The following is a 16,939-nucleotide window of genomic DNA, read 5'->3' on the forward strand; positions in this document are numbered from 1 at the left end:
GCCTTTCATATTGTATTTTGTCTTTATTTTTGAATGTATTTTATTTTAGACGTTATCTTATTTACAATGCAAGTATTTAAGAATTTAGATTAGATTACTTCGTGTGGAAACAGGCCCTTCGGCCCAACAAGTCCACACCGCCCTGCCGAAGCGCAACACCCATACCCCGACATCTACCCCTTACCTAACACTACCGGCAATTTAGCATAGCCAATTCACCTGACCTGCACATCTTTGGACTGTGGGAGGAAACCAGAGCACCCGGAGGAAACCCACGCAGACACTGGGAGAATGTGCAAACTCCACACAGTCAATCGACTGAGGTGGGAATTGAACCCGGGTCTCTGGCATTGTGAGGCAGCAGTGCTAGCCACCGTGCCGCCCACCATTTAAGTTTAATGTTAAGTTGTTTCTTACAGAGATCTTGAACTACGTAACTACATAGCAGTATGCAGGTTGAAAGACAGTACCATGTTTGTGCATTCGCTGAAATAACAAATCAAATCACAAAATGTAACCAAAACACATTTTGTGATTTAGTTTGTTATTTCAGCTAGGAGTATACACATATGGTCCTGTGTCTTTCAACCTATGTGCTATTTCCAAACAAAAAAACATCTACAGGAATCTAACTCGGGCTTGAACATTACTTCCTCTAAGAAAGCATGCTTCATTCAAAGTTATGATTTTTATTAGTGCAAGCATGACTTTGTGAGGACTTGCTGTACCTTTTAATTGCCTCATTTTAGATTTTTTAAAACATTTTAAGTGAGGATACCTTTAGATGCATTCGTGTATCCATGCACACAGTATTATTGGTTAAAATACAGCTTTTCTTCTTTTTAAATTGAGTTCAGTGAAAATAACAGGAGTCTTCCTGCATCTGACTTAAAGTGATTGACCATTTACCCTTCTGTAATATTAAACGATTCCTTTCTGACCACTACTCATCTGCTGAAATGTTCATTGATACCTTTCTTTATTCCTCCTTTACTATTTTAATACAGTTGTGTCTGGCCTCCCAAATTCTCTCTCTATTAATGAAGTTATCCAAAACTCTGTTGTCCGCATTCTAATTTGTAGCAATTTGCCTCAGATTTCAAATTCTCATCCTTACTTTAAGATCTGTTTATGCCCTGGCCCATCATTATCTGTAACCACCTGCAGCTCTATATTCCTCCAAAATAATTGCACTCTAATTCTGGCCTACGAATGTCTCCAGTTTTAATTGTTTTATAATTGGTCACATCTTTGGCTGTCTAAACCCTAACTTCTGGAATTTCTTCCTAAAATCCCTCTGCCTTTCTACCTGGCTTTCCTGTACCTTGGAGAATAGCTGGAATGCTGAGGGGAAAATCACGTAACTTCTAAAGGTTTGCGGGATACTTTCTGATTAGTTCCAGAAGGAGTAAGTGAATCTTCAAGAGCCTTTGAACAAATAAGGGAGTTCTTTAGGGAGGATGTTTGTAATTCTTTTGAGTTGATTGTTTATTTGGATTTCTCCTGAAATGTTTTATCTTTTTGGTAGGGGTCATTAAGGTGGTGTTAAGTGAAACAAATAATGTGCAGACTAAACTTTTCTTGGTTATGGAGCTGCCCATATTTGGGAGACAAAATGGCTGACAAGTGATTGAACAGAATTAAAACCTTGTTCTAGCATTTAAGTCAGACAGTGGTACCTTTAAGAAAGGATTATGCCGAGGTAAAAGAGAGCATTAAGTGAACGACAGCTGCAAGAACTGTTGGTAGAGGTGGTCCTGATAAGAAAGGTTCAAGGATAGACTGTTTGAAGATTTGCAAAAAATTGAGGGTAGGTTGTGGCTGTTTTTTTTAAAAACAAACTGAAGGATCAAACCAGTTCATTAAGCTCATCATGCAGCTGTGAAAATAGCAGCTGAAGTTATTTTGTAATAATGCTTTTTAAAATTAATCTCAATATTAAGAACTAGGATCTAGTTAAAATTTTTTCAGATAATCATCGATTCCAAAGTAATTATTGATATAATTATACAGCAAATTAAATTGTTAACTAAAAATTATTAAGGGAAAGATTCAAACGTAGATGTGAAAGTTAGTCTCACCTGGCATATCCTGTAAGAAACAAGTTGCTTGCAACTCATTAGCGAAAGAGTGCTAACAGTAGAGATAATTATAATACTTTAAATGTAACTGATTTCATAATAGAAATTAACATTATGAATGTTATAATTATTTTGGTCAGTGGGAAAATGATGAGTAATGGAATTTGTTAGAGATAGTAAAAGGAATACAGCAAATGAATTTAAGCAGTCCTTAGAGATGAGCAAGATTGTGGCATGACTGTAGTAGTACAGCCAGTAACTTTGGAATGTAAATTAATAAGATGCATAGAAAAATTCCAAAACCTGGAGATTACAATGTCTGTTAAACACAATGCGATCATGGGAAGGAGTGTCCATCATTGATTAGGTGTTTCAATAGATTGGATGTACAGAATAAGGGGAAAGGCACAGTAACCACATTGTATGTGATTAATGTAGCACAAGTTATATAAAAATGTTGGTATTTCACTGGAAAAACCAGAACATTAATCTTTCTTCCAAACTGAACCAAAGGTTAAGGGAACAATTGAGCCCTCATGTCAAGCTAGATACAGAGGGGGGAAATCTTTAGCCCTCTCCCTGCATGATCTGGTTATTGCTTGAATAAGAATAAAGACTGCCCACATGCCTGAATTCTGCCTGCCTCCTGAGTCTTTGTCTTTAGTTGGGGATTTCAATCCTACAATGGGTTCAGAGCATTTAACTAATGGGATTGCACTATGTTGGAAATTAAAAATTTCCATCGATGTAATACAGGTACCATTCTAATGTTTCAGTTGGCTGGACAGCTGTTTTGCAATGCAGAGCGATGCCAACAGCTTGTGTTCAATTCTTGCACTGGCTGAGGTTACCATAAAGGTCCCACCTCCTCAACCTCCCCCTCAAGGCCTGGTTATCCTCAGGTTGAACCACCATTAGTCATCTCTCCCTAATGAGACAGTAGCCCCTAATGAGATTATGGTGATGTTACATTACTGATCTGATATTGGAAGTTAGGGTGTGTTGGAAAATGGTACTCTGGAACTTCTTGGTCATTTTGTATTTGCATGGAAATTTGTGCTGATGGCATGGATTACAAAGTGTGCAACAGAACTAACTTCCCTTGCCATTACCATGGTCCAAAGTGTCTATTTCCAACGTTAAATATGGGAAAAGAACAGTATAATTTCATATGAACATCTGAGCAGGCAAAATACAAGCCCATATTGACACTTTATCAAGAAACCCATTCCCATTGATTCTTGAATCCAATCATCCACAGTCATCCTCAAAGCAAAAAGAACAAATCAGACATAATTGAAGTCATCACTTGAAATTATTTAGTTGCATGCACTCTAAAGGCTCTGAATATTTGCTGACAGCCTGCTTTAAAACAACTTGTTGCACTTTGTTCTCTCAGTTCAAACCCTGACTTTATTATGAAACCTGCTGACAAGAATGGTGCTGTTGCTGTCTGTGGTATGCCTTGCAGAAGCTGAGCACTCGCTTTCAGACACTTCCTCCTACTGGATTATGACCATCAAGCTACTGCTTCTCATAGTGTCTCTGACCTGACCTCCTCTGGAAATCTCTCCTCCACAGCTTCCTATCTCAGCCACCCTCTCCAAGCTCCCTTCTATCTTCTTCCCAAGTATCTACAAATAAAATTATTCTAAAAGACCTATCATTTCTGTTTGTTGCTGCCCATTAAAATTTATTTATTCCTACGTTAACTCAATTTTGTATATGAGGAGAAATTTACTGAAATTTTCTGATTTTCTGGCTAGTTCCATAATTCCCAGTTTTCTGGTTTCATTCGCCATCACTTCACCATGGACATTCAATTCCCCTGCATGTGCTCCTCCTCCAGGATGGTATGACAATCCTGTTTCTTCATTGGAAAAAGGCCTGAACCGTTCCCATCCATCACTATCCTCCTTCACCTGCACTTTGAGCAGTTCCTTCTTTGATTCAAATGTGAAATACCGCAGATAAGAGTCATAGAGATAAACAATATGGAAACAGAGCCTTCAGTCTAACTCGTCCACGCCGACCAGATATCCCAACCCAATCTAGTCCCACCTGCCAGCACCTGGCCTATATACCTCCAAACCCTTCCTATTCATATATCCATCCAGATGCCTTTTAAATGTTGCAATTGTACTAGCCTCCACCACTTCCTCTGGCAGCTCATTCCATACACGTACCACCCAATGAGTGAAAAAGTTGCCTCTTAAGTCTCTTTTATATCTATCCTCTCTCACCCTAAACCAATGTCCTCTAGTTCTGGACTCCCCAACCCAGGGAAAAGAATTTGTTTATTTATCCTATCAATGCCCCTCATGATTTTATAAACCTCTATAAGATCACCCCTCAGCCTCTGACTCTCCAGGGAAAGCAGCCCTGTCCTATTGAACTTGTCCCAATAGCTCCAACCCTGGCAACATCCTTGTAAATCTTTTCTGAACCCTGTCAAGTTTCGCAGCATCTTTCCGATAGAAAGGAGACCAGAATTGCACGCAATGTTCCAACAGTGGCCTAGCCAATGTCCTGTACAGCCGCAACATGACCTCCCAACTCCTGTACTCCATACTCTGACCAATAAAGGAAAACATACCAAATGCCTTCTTCACTATCCTATCTACCTGCGACTCTACTTTCAAGCAGCTATGAACCTACATTCCAAGGTCTCTTTGTTCAGCAACACTCCCGAGGACCTTACCATTAAGTGTATAAGTCCTGCTAATAGCTTTCTCAAAATGCAGCACCTCGCATTTATCTAACTTCATCTGCCACTTCTCAGCCCGTTGGCCCATCTCATCAAGATGTTGGAAATCTGAAACAAAGTGCTGGAGAATTCAAGTCTGGCATTTGTGGAGAGAGGGGTTCTGAAGAAGTGTCATGTCAGGCTTGAAATGTTAATTCTGTTTCTCTGGCATTTTGTTTTTCTCCTCTTTAACTTGCTCCACTTTTTCCAAGTTATGTGTGACTGTCTCTTTGAGAGTTATATGGAACATTCTTAACTTGCTTCATTTCAGTGCCTCAATTTCTGAGGATAGGCTGTTCTCTAATATTCATTACTGACTCCCACAACTGCCTTGAGTACTTTTCCTCATGCACTGTTTCCTGTAAGGACTCCATTCCACCTTCCTAGTTTTGTCATCTCTGTTGCATCTGTTTGCACATGCAGTTCTTTCTTTCCTGTAGTAGGAGCTGGAGAAATGGATAACAACTTATTGACTGACAGGTGGCTACTTTATACTTTAGTTTTGTCATAAGAAAGCTCAACTCTTTGTCTCAAAATTTTTCTTTTGCCCTTTCATCATAATCATTTAAAGTTAATTCATAAAATGTGCACTTTAGTCTGTTAATGCTTTTTAGTTTAAACAATCCACAAGTTGTTATTACATGAGAGTTGCAATGTCATTTTGGAATAGCACATTGCATGCCAATTCAATAATGACTTTCGAGGGTTTGGTCACCTGAACTTGGCTGACGTCCCGCCTGAATAAACTGGACTTTAGCACCACTACCATGATATGGGATGAATGTTGGTGAGGATAGATAGGTCAGATGGATCTGTTTACTGAATTTTTGCAATACAGCCAGGTCTTCAGAAAATATTAGCTTAGGCTGGAAGAGGTGAATGTATCTGCCAATTGGAAATTGTATTAATGTTGAGCAGGAGTGATGCGGTAAAGTGTGGATGGAAGAAGGGATGGGATAAGAGAGGGAAAAATAGAACACTGCTTAATTCTAAATCTTTTGTCAAATGTGTTACAGCTGTTTGCAATATTTACTTCACAATGATGCCAATCCAGCAATACGAGACAAGCAAGGTTATAATGCAGTTCACTATGCAGCTGCATATGGGCATAAGCAATGTCTGGAACTGGTAAGTGATACAATTCATATCCCATGTAGTCTCTTCATCAAAAGAATTATGAAATTTATTGCAACCTGAAATTATCATTTTGCTAAAGTTATTATGGATTGTTTGACGAAGTTAACAGCAATGCAATGCATTTATGATGGATACAAATAAATGTGTGATGTTTATCTATAATTTCAAATTGAAGCTTCTTTCAATGAGTTTTTTAAAACATTTCTCAAGAACAATTGCTATCAAAGCATTTTGGGGCAAGTGATCATAATTCTATTAATTTTAAAATAGTTATGAAGTGGGATAGAATTGATCAAAAGGTTAAAGCTCTAAGTTGGAGTAAGGCCAATTTTGATGCTATTAGGCAGAAACTTTTAAAAGTTGATTTGGAGCATGCTATTTGCAGGTAAAGGAAGATTTTGGAAATGGGAGGTCTTTAAAAATGATATAACAAAAGTTCAGAGACAGTATATTCCTGTTCGCGTAAAGGGCAAGGCTAATGGGTATGGGGAATGCTGGTTGAGTGGAGAATTTGAGGCTCTTGTCAAGAAAAATAGAGGCATGTGTCAGGTATAGATGATTGGCATAAAGTGAATCCCTACGGGAGTATAAGGGCAGTAGGACCAAACAGAAGATGTAAATCAGGATGGCAAATAGTAAATGTAGATAGCTTTAGCAAACAGAGTTAAGGATACTGCAAAGAGGTTCTATGACTGTATTAAAGGCAAAAGGGTAACTAAGGAGAGAATAGGGCCCCTGAAAGATTGACGTGGCCATCTATGTATGGTATCACAGGAGATGGGTGGGATACTAACCACATATTTTGCATCAGTACTGAATGTGGAGACCCACATGGAAACTAGGATACTTGGGGAAGTAAATAATGATGTCTTGAAAAAGTTCATATAACAAGAGGTGGTGCTTGAGGTCTTAAAACATAAAGGGAGGTAGATCCCCAGGACCTGATTACATGTTTGCCAGGACTTTGTGGGAAGCTCAAGAAGAGATTGCTTTGCCTCTTGCTGAGATAGGGTTGGCTAATATGGTACCATTACTTCAGAGAGGCTGTAAGGAAAAGCCAAAGAACTATAGATTGTTGAGCCTTAAATCAGTGGTGGGTAAGTTGTTTTGGGGGGGTGGGGAGTTTCCTGAAGGACAAGATTTACATGCATTTGGAAAGACCAGGACTGATTAAGGATAGTAAACATGGCCTTGTGCATGAGAAGTAGAATCTCACTAACTTGATTATGTTTTTTGAAGAGATTACAAAGAAGATTGAAGGTAGAATGATAGACATCTATACAGTCCTCATTAAAGTGTTTGACAAAGTTCCTCATGGCAGACTGATTACTAAGGTTAGGATTTAGGGGGAGCTAGCCAATTGGATACAAAATTGGCTTGAAGTTAGGAGACAGAGGGTGATGGTGGATGGATGCTTTCTGGACTAGAGGCCTGTGACCAGCGCTGTGCCACAAGGTTCGTTGCTGGGTGCACTGCTTTTCATTTCTATAAATGATTTGGATATGAATAAAGGAAGTATAGTTAGTAAGTCTGCAAATGATGCCAAAATAGGTCATGTAGTGGACAGTAAAGAATATTATCTCACTATGGGACCTTGATCAGATGGACTGGTGGCCCGAGGTGTTGTATTTTGGTAAGACAAGCCAGAATAGGATTTATACAGTTGATAGTAGGGCCTGAGGGAGTATTGCCAGTGAGAGGTTTGGTAGTGCAGGTTCGTAGTTCCTTGAAAGTGGGGGTCACAGGTTGGCAAGGTGGTGAAGGCAGAATTTGGCATCCTAGCCTTCGTTGATCAGAACACGGAGTATAGGAGTGGGATGTTCAGGGCATTGGTGAGGCCACTTCTAGAATACTGCGTACAATTCTAGTCACCCTTCTATATGAAAGATGTTAAATTTGAAGGTGTGCAGGCAAGATTTACAAGGATATTGCTGGGACTGGAGAGTTTGAGTTGTAGGGTGGAGCATTGGAGCTGAAGGGTGACCATATAGAAGTTTATAAAATCTTGAGGGGTATGGGTAGTGAATAGCCTGGCTTTTTCTTTCCTAGGATAAGGGAGTCCAAAACTAGAGAGCATAGGTTTAAGGTGAGAGTGTTCAGATTTAAAAGGGACCTGAGGGGTAACTTATTCATGCAATGGGTGGTGTGTATGGAATGAGCTGCCAGAGGGAATAGTGGAGGTGGGGTACAATTACAACATTTTAAAAGGTATTTGGATGGGTATATGAATAGAAAAGGTTGAGGGATATGAACCAAATGCTGACAAATGAGACTTGGTCAGATTAGGATTTCTGGTTGGTGTGGATGAGTTGGACCAAAGGGTCTGTTTTTGAATTGTATGACTCCATAAAATCAAACCATTAGTCTACATTATACGCTTGATATTGCTTCATTTCATTGTCATAGCTGAGATTTTTTATTTAAACTTTATTTTTCTTGAACTGGTCAAAGTTTGCCAAGGACAAAGGAGGAATATATGTTTATTTTTAATGTGCAAATATGGTCCACTGGCCATTAACTTACAATAATCATATTAATCATTGGTTACACGTTACCAATTTCTCATGAAATGTAAAGTCTTCCTTTTAACTAGTGATTCAAGATTTTAAAGTTTTAAAAATTCTCTTAACAAGTAAAACATCTAAAAATGCTTTTGATTAGCACTTTTCAAAGTGTTAAAAATTACATTGTGTGTCTTCTCTTGATCTTCCCAAATGCCACAGAAGTTAGTTCATAAGAAAATCTCTCAACCACAAAAATGTTTTTTAAATTTGTTAGGCACCTTCACTCACCCCAAAAAGGATCAGTAAAATTAACCATTTTTGTAGAAACCCTTGTTATCCCCTGCATTGCTATCTTTTGAGAAACAATGACATATAATTGACAAATAGAGAATGTGCACATTTTGTCAGGGTATATTGAAAATTTTATATTTCAAAGCTTAGATATTTGATAAATTCTCAATCTCAGCCATTTCATGTTGATCATGTGCATTCTTGCCATATGTTGCAGTTACAAAAGTACTGAATTGAAATTCAATTGAGCTCTTCTGTGAGCCTGATTTGAAAACGCTCAACTATTCAGCAATATTCAGAGAGCAATAAAAGTTCCAGATTTCTTGTGTGTGAGTTTCTCTTTTTAGAACCTGCTGCAACTTGATTTAAAAATATAGTAAAGGAGCTAATTCAATACATTGTAGGTGTGTAAAGTTATTTGGCATTCTGCGGTTGAGAAATTCATGTGGAACTATGTATGGAATGGAATACAAGATTAGCTTTTATATTTTGCACTGCTGAACAGCTGAAAAACAGCTGTTAGTAGCAGGAGTATATTGGAAATTAATACATAGTTCTTAATAACTCCGTATCAAATTGCACAGCAATCCTTGCCAAGAATGCATGAAGAGCAATATGCAGTATCTGTACACTACTTTGTTCTATTCTAAACAAATCAATGAATGTTTGTATTATTAAAATGCATTTTTTGTGTATTACCACATGGAATTAACTTTATTATAAATGTCTGGAATGCACATTTTAAGATTTTTATAATTGCTAAAGGTACCTTGTAAATATTACATGGAATTGACTCTTTCGTATCAAGCTTGTCTTTCGAAAATTCCATGACCTGTTTGAACTGAAGAACATGACTCCTGAAACTGTTGGATTCCCAGAGAGATTTAAGAAAAGCCATGATTATACTCACTCATAATGTCAACAACCCACTGTTGTAGGGAACTCCAAAGTACTACTCCGCTCTGACTGAAGAGATGTTTCATCAGAGAAACACAATTGAGAGCAAGAGAAGGCCATTCAGCCCTTCAAGCTCCACCTTTCGATATGATCATGGCTGATTCAATTTAGTATCCTATTCCCATTCTTGCCTCACCACCTTTGATCCTTTTTAGCCCCAAGAACTACATCTAGCACCTTGAAAACATTTCAGTGTATTGACCTCAACCGCTTTTTTTTTTGTGCAGAGAATTCCACAGGCTTACCATTCTTTGTTTCTCAGCTCTGTTGTAAATGGCTGACTCCATAACCTTAAACTGTGACCCTAGTTCTGGACTCCCCTGATTCAGTGTGAATCCCTCCCTGTGTGAATGTGCAGGCCTAGTTACCTGTTAACAGCCACATATAGGTGGAGGATGGTGAGATGGGGGTAGGAGGTTGTCTCTATATAACGTCATTGTGAATTTAATAAGAGCTGTTTTGGTAGGATAGTGTACTAAAGGTGTGGAACCCACTTTGGAGATATTCAGGTACGATGTTCATGGAAAGATGAGTACAGATTTGGCTCATGTCAACATATTAAAGGACAATATAAAGGAACGAGGTTAGGAATGGGGCAGTAATTTGCAAGGAGTTGAGGGTTGTTGTTTGACAAGAGGTGTACTGACAAAATTAGGAACTTGGGGACAGGAATAGACAAATTAGCTTGTTACATCTTTCAACATGCAGTGAGACAGTGTACCAAAATTCCAAAACCTACCTTTGTCCCTTATCCTTTATATGTTTGGTGAACAAAAATCTTGTCAAGTCTGTTTTAAACTTAATAGATCTTGTATGAAATATGTTTGTGGATGAGAATTCCAAACGTTTCCCACACTTTGAATGAAGAATTTTTCCTAATTACACAATGTTTTATACAATGTTGTCCAGTCCTGGACTTTCCAACTGGACAAAATGGTGTCTTTCAATCTACCCCATCTATTCCACTTAAAATCTTGGGGAAAAAAAAATCAACTCTAACCCTTGTAAAATCCAGGGAATGCAATCCAGATCAGGATTATGCATCCAGATTTTTCTCTGTGGGGTGACTTTGGAAGCCCTTTAAAAAGGGCAGGCAGGTCCTGGTTGTGGGATTCTCAACCCCATTCCTGATTTTCAGGTATGCTTTTTAAGAGTAGGGATTGGCGTGGATAGCAAGAATCCCTTGCTGACTCCATTTTGAGGATGGTTGTGCCTTAGTCCTCTTCAATTTTCTTTGAGTCAGATCTGCTTTTAAAGAATTTGTGGTTCATGGCAGCTCAAAGCTGTGACGAACCATAATTTGTTTGCAGAAACCTTTTTGAAAGGTAAATTCAAATGTTTCTTCAAATTTTAGTCTATTTCCTTGCCCCCACCTCTTATGCCTACCCCAAGCTAAACATTCCCATTCACGTGTACTGAATAAAAGTTTAGGAACTATGGTGACAATGTTTTCAAAATAAAAACATTAGAACTCAATAAGTAAAAAGCTTTTAAATGTTTTTAAAACTTTTTCCACAAGTCAATATCAATCACCTAAATTCTTTGTAGTATCAATAGAGTACCAGCTCTTGAAGTCTCTTAACCTTGAGTAAGTAAACATTGTGAAAAGTAAAGCAGAAGAGGAGTCCATAGAATGCTTTTGGAATAGTTTCTTGCGGCAGCATGTTTTAGAGCGGATCTGGAAGCGTGCTCCATCAGACCTGGTTTTTCTCAAGAATGAACTAATAGCCTCTTAGTGAAAGAGTTAGGTGGCAATAGTCATAATATGATTGGAATTTAGAGAATGGGTAAAAAGGTTGGCTTGGGAGAATGAATAGCTGCTAATGTGAACCGTTTGCTGATGGTGGAGTGTTTGTGGTAGCAGCCAATGTGATGACAGTGTCTAGTGGATGGGGGTTGGGTAAGGACATGGGAAAAGATGCTCAGACCCTAAAATTATTGAACTCAGTATTGAATGCAGAAGGTTGCAGGGTTCTCAAGTGGAAAATGAGATGTTGTTCTTCCAATTTGCCCTGAGTTTTGTCCTGGAACACTGCAACAGGCCCAAGACAGATGTTAGCCAGGAATCACCGGTGGTGTGTTGAAATGGCAGGCAACGAGAAGCTCTGGGCCAATTTTACAGACAGAATGCAAGTGTTCTGCATAGCAGTTGGCCTGTCTGCGCTTCACCTTTCCAATGTAGAGAAAATGCATTGTAAGCAGCTAATGCAGTAGACTAGGTAAAGTGAAATTGCTGTTTCAACTGGAAGGTGTGTCTGCGGTCTTGGATAGTGAGGAGAGAGAAAGTAAGTGGCAGGTATTAACAGCTTTTGCAATTGCGTAGGGTGGTGCCGTGGTTTGTGAGGGGGGACGTTGACAGTGGAGGAACTGGACCAAGGTGTCCTGGAAGGAACGGTCTGTGTGGAAGGCTCACCATGGAGGGGAGGGGAATCAGCAATTCCCAGGTAAGGCCATGCTTGACTGGCAAGTGGGAGCCTTTCAAAAGTGAGATAATGAGAATTCAGAGACAGTATGATCCTGTTAGTGTGAAGGGCAAGGCCGGTAGGAGTTAAGGAACACTAAGTAGAGATATTGAGGCTCTGGTCAAGAAGGAGGAGTGCAGACAGGTATAAACAACTGGGATCAAGTGAATCCTTTGAGAAGTATAAGGGGAGTAGAAATACGCTTAAGAGAGAAATCAAGAGGGCATAAAGAGGACACGAGAGCTTTGGCAGATAAGGTTAAGGAGAATCCAAAGGCATTCTACAAGTATATTAAGGACAAAAGAGTAACTAGGGAGAGAATAGGGCTACATAAAGACCAATGTAGCTGTCTATGTGTGAAACCACAAGAGATGGGTGAGATGCTAAACAAATATTTTGCGTCTGTCTTTACTGTGGAGAAAGACATGGAAGCTGGGGAACTTGGTAAATACATAGTGATGCCTTGAAAAGGATCCACATTACGAAGAGGAGATGCGAGAGTTCTTAAAACGCATAAAGTTAGATAAATCCCAGGGCCTGATCAGGTGAATCCCTGGACATTGTGGGAAGCTAGTTAAGATATTGCACGGCTCCTAGCAGAAATATTTTTTTCATCGACAGCCACAGGTGAGGTGTTGGAAGACGTGGAGTTTGGTTAATGTGCCATTATTTAAGAAAGGTCGCAAGGAAAAGTGAAGAAACTGTAGACCATAGAGCCTGATGTCAGTGGTGGGTAAGTTGTTGGAGGGGTTTCTGAGAGACAGGATTTGCATGCATTTGGAGAGGCAAGGGATAGTCAGCATGGTTTTGTGGGTGGGAAGTCATGTCTCAAACTTGTTTGAATTTTTTGAAGAGCTGATCAAAAAGATAGATGAAGGCAAAGTGGTAGATGTTATCTGTTGTCTACAGGGACTTTAGCAAGGCCTTTGACAAGGTTCTGCATGGTTGACTGGTAAGGTTAATTCCTATGGGATCCAGGGAGAACTAGTCAATTGGATACAAAATTGACTTAAAGGTAGGAGACAGAAGTGATAGTCGAGGATTGTTGTTTGGACTGGAAGTCTATGACCAGCAATGTGCCGCAAGGATCGGGCCTGAGTCCTCTGTTGATTGGCATTTATATAAAACAATTTGGGTGAGACTATAGGAAGCATGGTTAGTAAGTTTGCAGATGACACCAAAATATAGTGGATGGTGAAGAAGGTTATGTAATAGTATAATGAAATCGTAATCAGCCGAGTCAATGGGCTAAGGAGTGGCAGATGGAGTTTAAATTAGGTTATTATGGGGTGTTACATTTTGATAAGACAAACCAGAGCAGGACTTGCCCAGTGAATGGTAGAGCCTGGGAAGTTGTTGAACAGAGAGACTTAAGGGTTCAGGTACATAGTTCCTTGAAAGTGACGTCTCGGGTAGACTATGCTGAAGGTGGTGTTTGGCATGCTTGCTATCACTAGTCAGAACGTTGAGTATGAGAGTTTGATATCATGTTGTGGTTGTACAAGGCATTGTTGATGCCACATTTGGAGTATTACATAAAATTCTGGTCACCCTGCTATAGGAAGGATTTTATTAAACTAGAAAAGGTACAGAAAAATTTACAAATATGTTACAAAAACTGGATGGTTTGAATTATGAGGAGGTGCTGGGATAGGCTGGGATTTCTTTCCCTGGAGTGAAGGAGTCTGAAGGTTGACTTTACAGATGTTTATAAAAATCATGAGAAGCATAGGTGAGGTAAATAGCCAAGGTTTTTTCCTCAAAGGAAATAACGGCACAGTATTCAATCATATTCCTAATTTGTGCAGTGTGAAAGTAGTTTGGAGAGGCAGGAATTCAATTACTTATTGCAGAATAGCCAGTGTTTGACTGACTGCTGTACCTATAAACAAATGTGCTCAGTACAGATTATTTTCTGCTCAGTGTTAACCCTGCAGGGTAACAATGGTGCAGGATTTCATGATGATAATGCCATTGAGTGCCGAGAGGATACAGTTAGATTATGTTGAGTTGCAAATTGTCATTGTCTGGTATATGGACTTGAATGTTATTTACCACTTGTTTGCCCCAGCCTAATTATTGCCTCGGTTTTGTTGCATGTAGAAATTGACTCCTTCAGTATCTGAGGAATTGTGGGTTGCACTAAACATTATACAATCATCAGCTAAACTACAAGAAGAGAATGGTGGATAAGCCACAAATGACAAAAATATAGTTTAGAAAAAAAGTCGACAAAGGAAGACCTGGAAAATGTGCGCAATCTATTGAAGCTTGTATGGCATAAATTATCAATAAAGCATAGTGTGCACTGAGTTTCATACACAGTGAGATAAAATGCAAACAAAAGTAAGATGAATCTTTGTTAAACATAAGTTGAATCTTAACATGAGTGTTCAATTTTGGACACTACATATTGGGAGTATGTCGAGTGTTCAGAGGGTACAGAAATTATTTGTGAGAATTTTTCTAAGAATGGGAGACTTTAGTTGCATGTTCAGAATCATTAGTCTGGACAGAGCAAATGGTGAATTCGCCCCTAACAGAAAAGGGGATTGAGTACTAAAGGACACCAATTTAAGTTGAATAATAAAATAATTGACAGTGACATGTGGAAAAGCTGTTAATGCGCTTTGTGGTTACAATCTTGAATATACCGCCTGAACGTAATTTTCGTAAATTTTTAATTGTGGCTTTCAAAAATAAATTTAAACCACGTGGAGAGAAAATTTATAGGGCTGCGAAGAAAAAAATGGAAATTACATGAAATAGTTGCTGTTTCAATTAGTGTGGACACAAAGGACCAGATGCACTTTTTTTGTAAAGATTGCATTTTATTGTGTGCGACTGAGGTAATCTTGGCCTTTGATGTGAAGACCCACTTGGTGTTAACATGTACGTATTGATTTCAATGCTGCTTCCAAGTTTTATGTTCAACTTCGAGAAGGGTTTTCAGGCCAATTTGATTACAGCGAACAGATACTGCCTCAGGCAAAAGGTTTTCAAGTTTCTAAAAATAAACACTTTGTACAATGAAAAGACAGTGGCCAATTCTCCCAGCTCAGCTTTTCTCTGGTTTAATTTTGGTTTTTTGGCAGTCTGGCTATTCACTGAAAGCAGTCAGGCAGTTAGTGAGGTTGCTGATCCAAGAAACAGCGACATGAAAGAAGCAGATCCGTGTTGATCCCTCTCTCTGATTTCTCACCTGTAAGACCTTGTGTTTGATTTTACCTTTTTATGCCAAAGGGTATTTGTGGGGATTGTTGTAAGTATTTGGAACAGCATCGTTAACAGTATTCTGTTCTCTTTTGTCTGTGTTTTATTTATTAATCTTGTAAATAAATTCTGTTTTGTTTAAAACTACATGGTTTGACCAATTGCATCCTTCCTGGAATATCCACGTTACACCTGCTTAAAATAACTACTGAAGTTAGGATCTGGGCTCCTTTCTTGAAATGTTTTGAAGGAGTCTGGCTTGGTCCATAACAATGGGGGTAAAGATTTTGCCCTGTGACAGAACGTAAAAAAATGGTATTTCTGACAGTTCTGTAGTGCAGTTCATAATCCGGTCCATAATTGCTCTGATTTAGAATATAACACTTCTGAGAATTAAAGTTTTAATTAAAGGTAAATGGAGTTGTCTAGGTGAGAGACTGGTCAACGTAACTCTGATGTAAGTGCACTTCAGAAAAGCCAGGTAATCGGCTTATTCAGTAAGGGTGGAGTTAACCATGCGAACACTGGAAGCAATGTATGACCTGTGATTGTTGTAGAGCTGGATGCTTTCCACTTGATTCAAGAAAATATTTAAATATGTATGGTTCCCAAATGAAAAGAGTTGACCAGCAAGTGGGTTCACTGGTAACTGAAATTCTGGCAAAAGATACATAAACTCCACGAGCAATTTAAAAAGAAATTATATTGGTTTGCTTAGATTTTTGTTCAAAACATCCAAAAGTGTGCCAGATTGTCTTAGGAATGGATCATGTATGAATAAGGTTCTTTTTATCTAGGTGTTTGCTCAAGAAAAGCAGGCAATTGTGATGATGTATTGATGAAAACTACATTTCACTGGATTGAGTGAGCCAATAGGAAATGACCATTAGTCAAGTTTGCACTTCAAGCAGAAAAAGTGTAAACATTATCACTTAGTCCACCCAGTTTTTGTATGCTGAAACTTCACAAGGGCAAAAGAAGCTGAAAGATTTTTCCAGCCAGCAGTTAAAGGAAGAAAGCTACACTGTCCTCAGACAGTTGGATAGCAGTCAGCAGACTTAGTTTAAAAGCTGTGAGAAGACAGATGACTTATATCAGTTGGGAACCAGAGCAAAGAGTAGACGTAGCACAATCATGAAATATTAAAAAAAAGTGTAGCTTACCTTAAATTCCCAAAAAAATAACTGAAACGCTACAGAGAATTAAAGTAAATGCCTTATGGCATATCTTGGATTAGTCAGTACAGAAATTAATGTTTTTTTGTGTAAGAGAATGCTTTGAAATAAAAGGTAGAACTATATTCATTCTTACTGTGAAATCTAATGACCATTCTGGAAAAAGATAATAGTTGGTTGTTTTTGACCAGAGTGGATACATTGGCTGAAGGGTCATTTTCTATGCCTAATATCTCTGATTCTTAATAATTTTATCCACTTTTCATATTTGAAAATTGGCACTGATTGTTGAACTTAGAATGTTATAATGTGAAACCAACTATCATTTGGTACTGTTCTAATTTAGTTGGAGGTTGCACTAGCCTAACTTTAA

General features: G+C 38.6%; 1 protein-coding gene across 7 annotated transcripts in view; it reads left to right on the forward strand.

The window, feature by feature from the left end:
* Positions 1–16,939, forward strand: part of ankrd44 (ankyrin repeat domain 44) — a 224,632-nt gene that overhangs the window by 130,659 nt on the left and 77,034 nt on the right. For all 7 annotated transcript variants that reach the window (XM_072578948.1, XM_072578952.1, XM_072578947.1 and 4 more), the window contains exon 16: positions 5,844–5,955. In XM_072578948.1, the coding sequence (XP_072435049.1) occupies positions 5,844–5,955 (112 nt within the window). The remainder of the gene's footprint in view (positions 1–5,843; positions 5,956–16,939) is intronic.

The sequence above is a fragment of the Chiloscyllium punctatum genome, chromosome 10 (genome assembly GCF_047496795.1).
Source record: "Chiloscyllium punctatum isolate Juve2018m chromosome 10, sChiPun1.3, whole genome shotgun sequence".
In the NCBI taxonomy this organism is placed as follows: domain Eukaryota; kingdom Metazoa; phylum Chordata; class Chondrichthyes; order Orectolobiformes; family Hemiscylliidae; genus Chiloscyllium; species Chiloscyllium punctatum.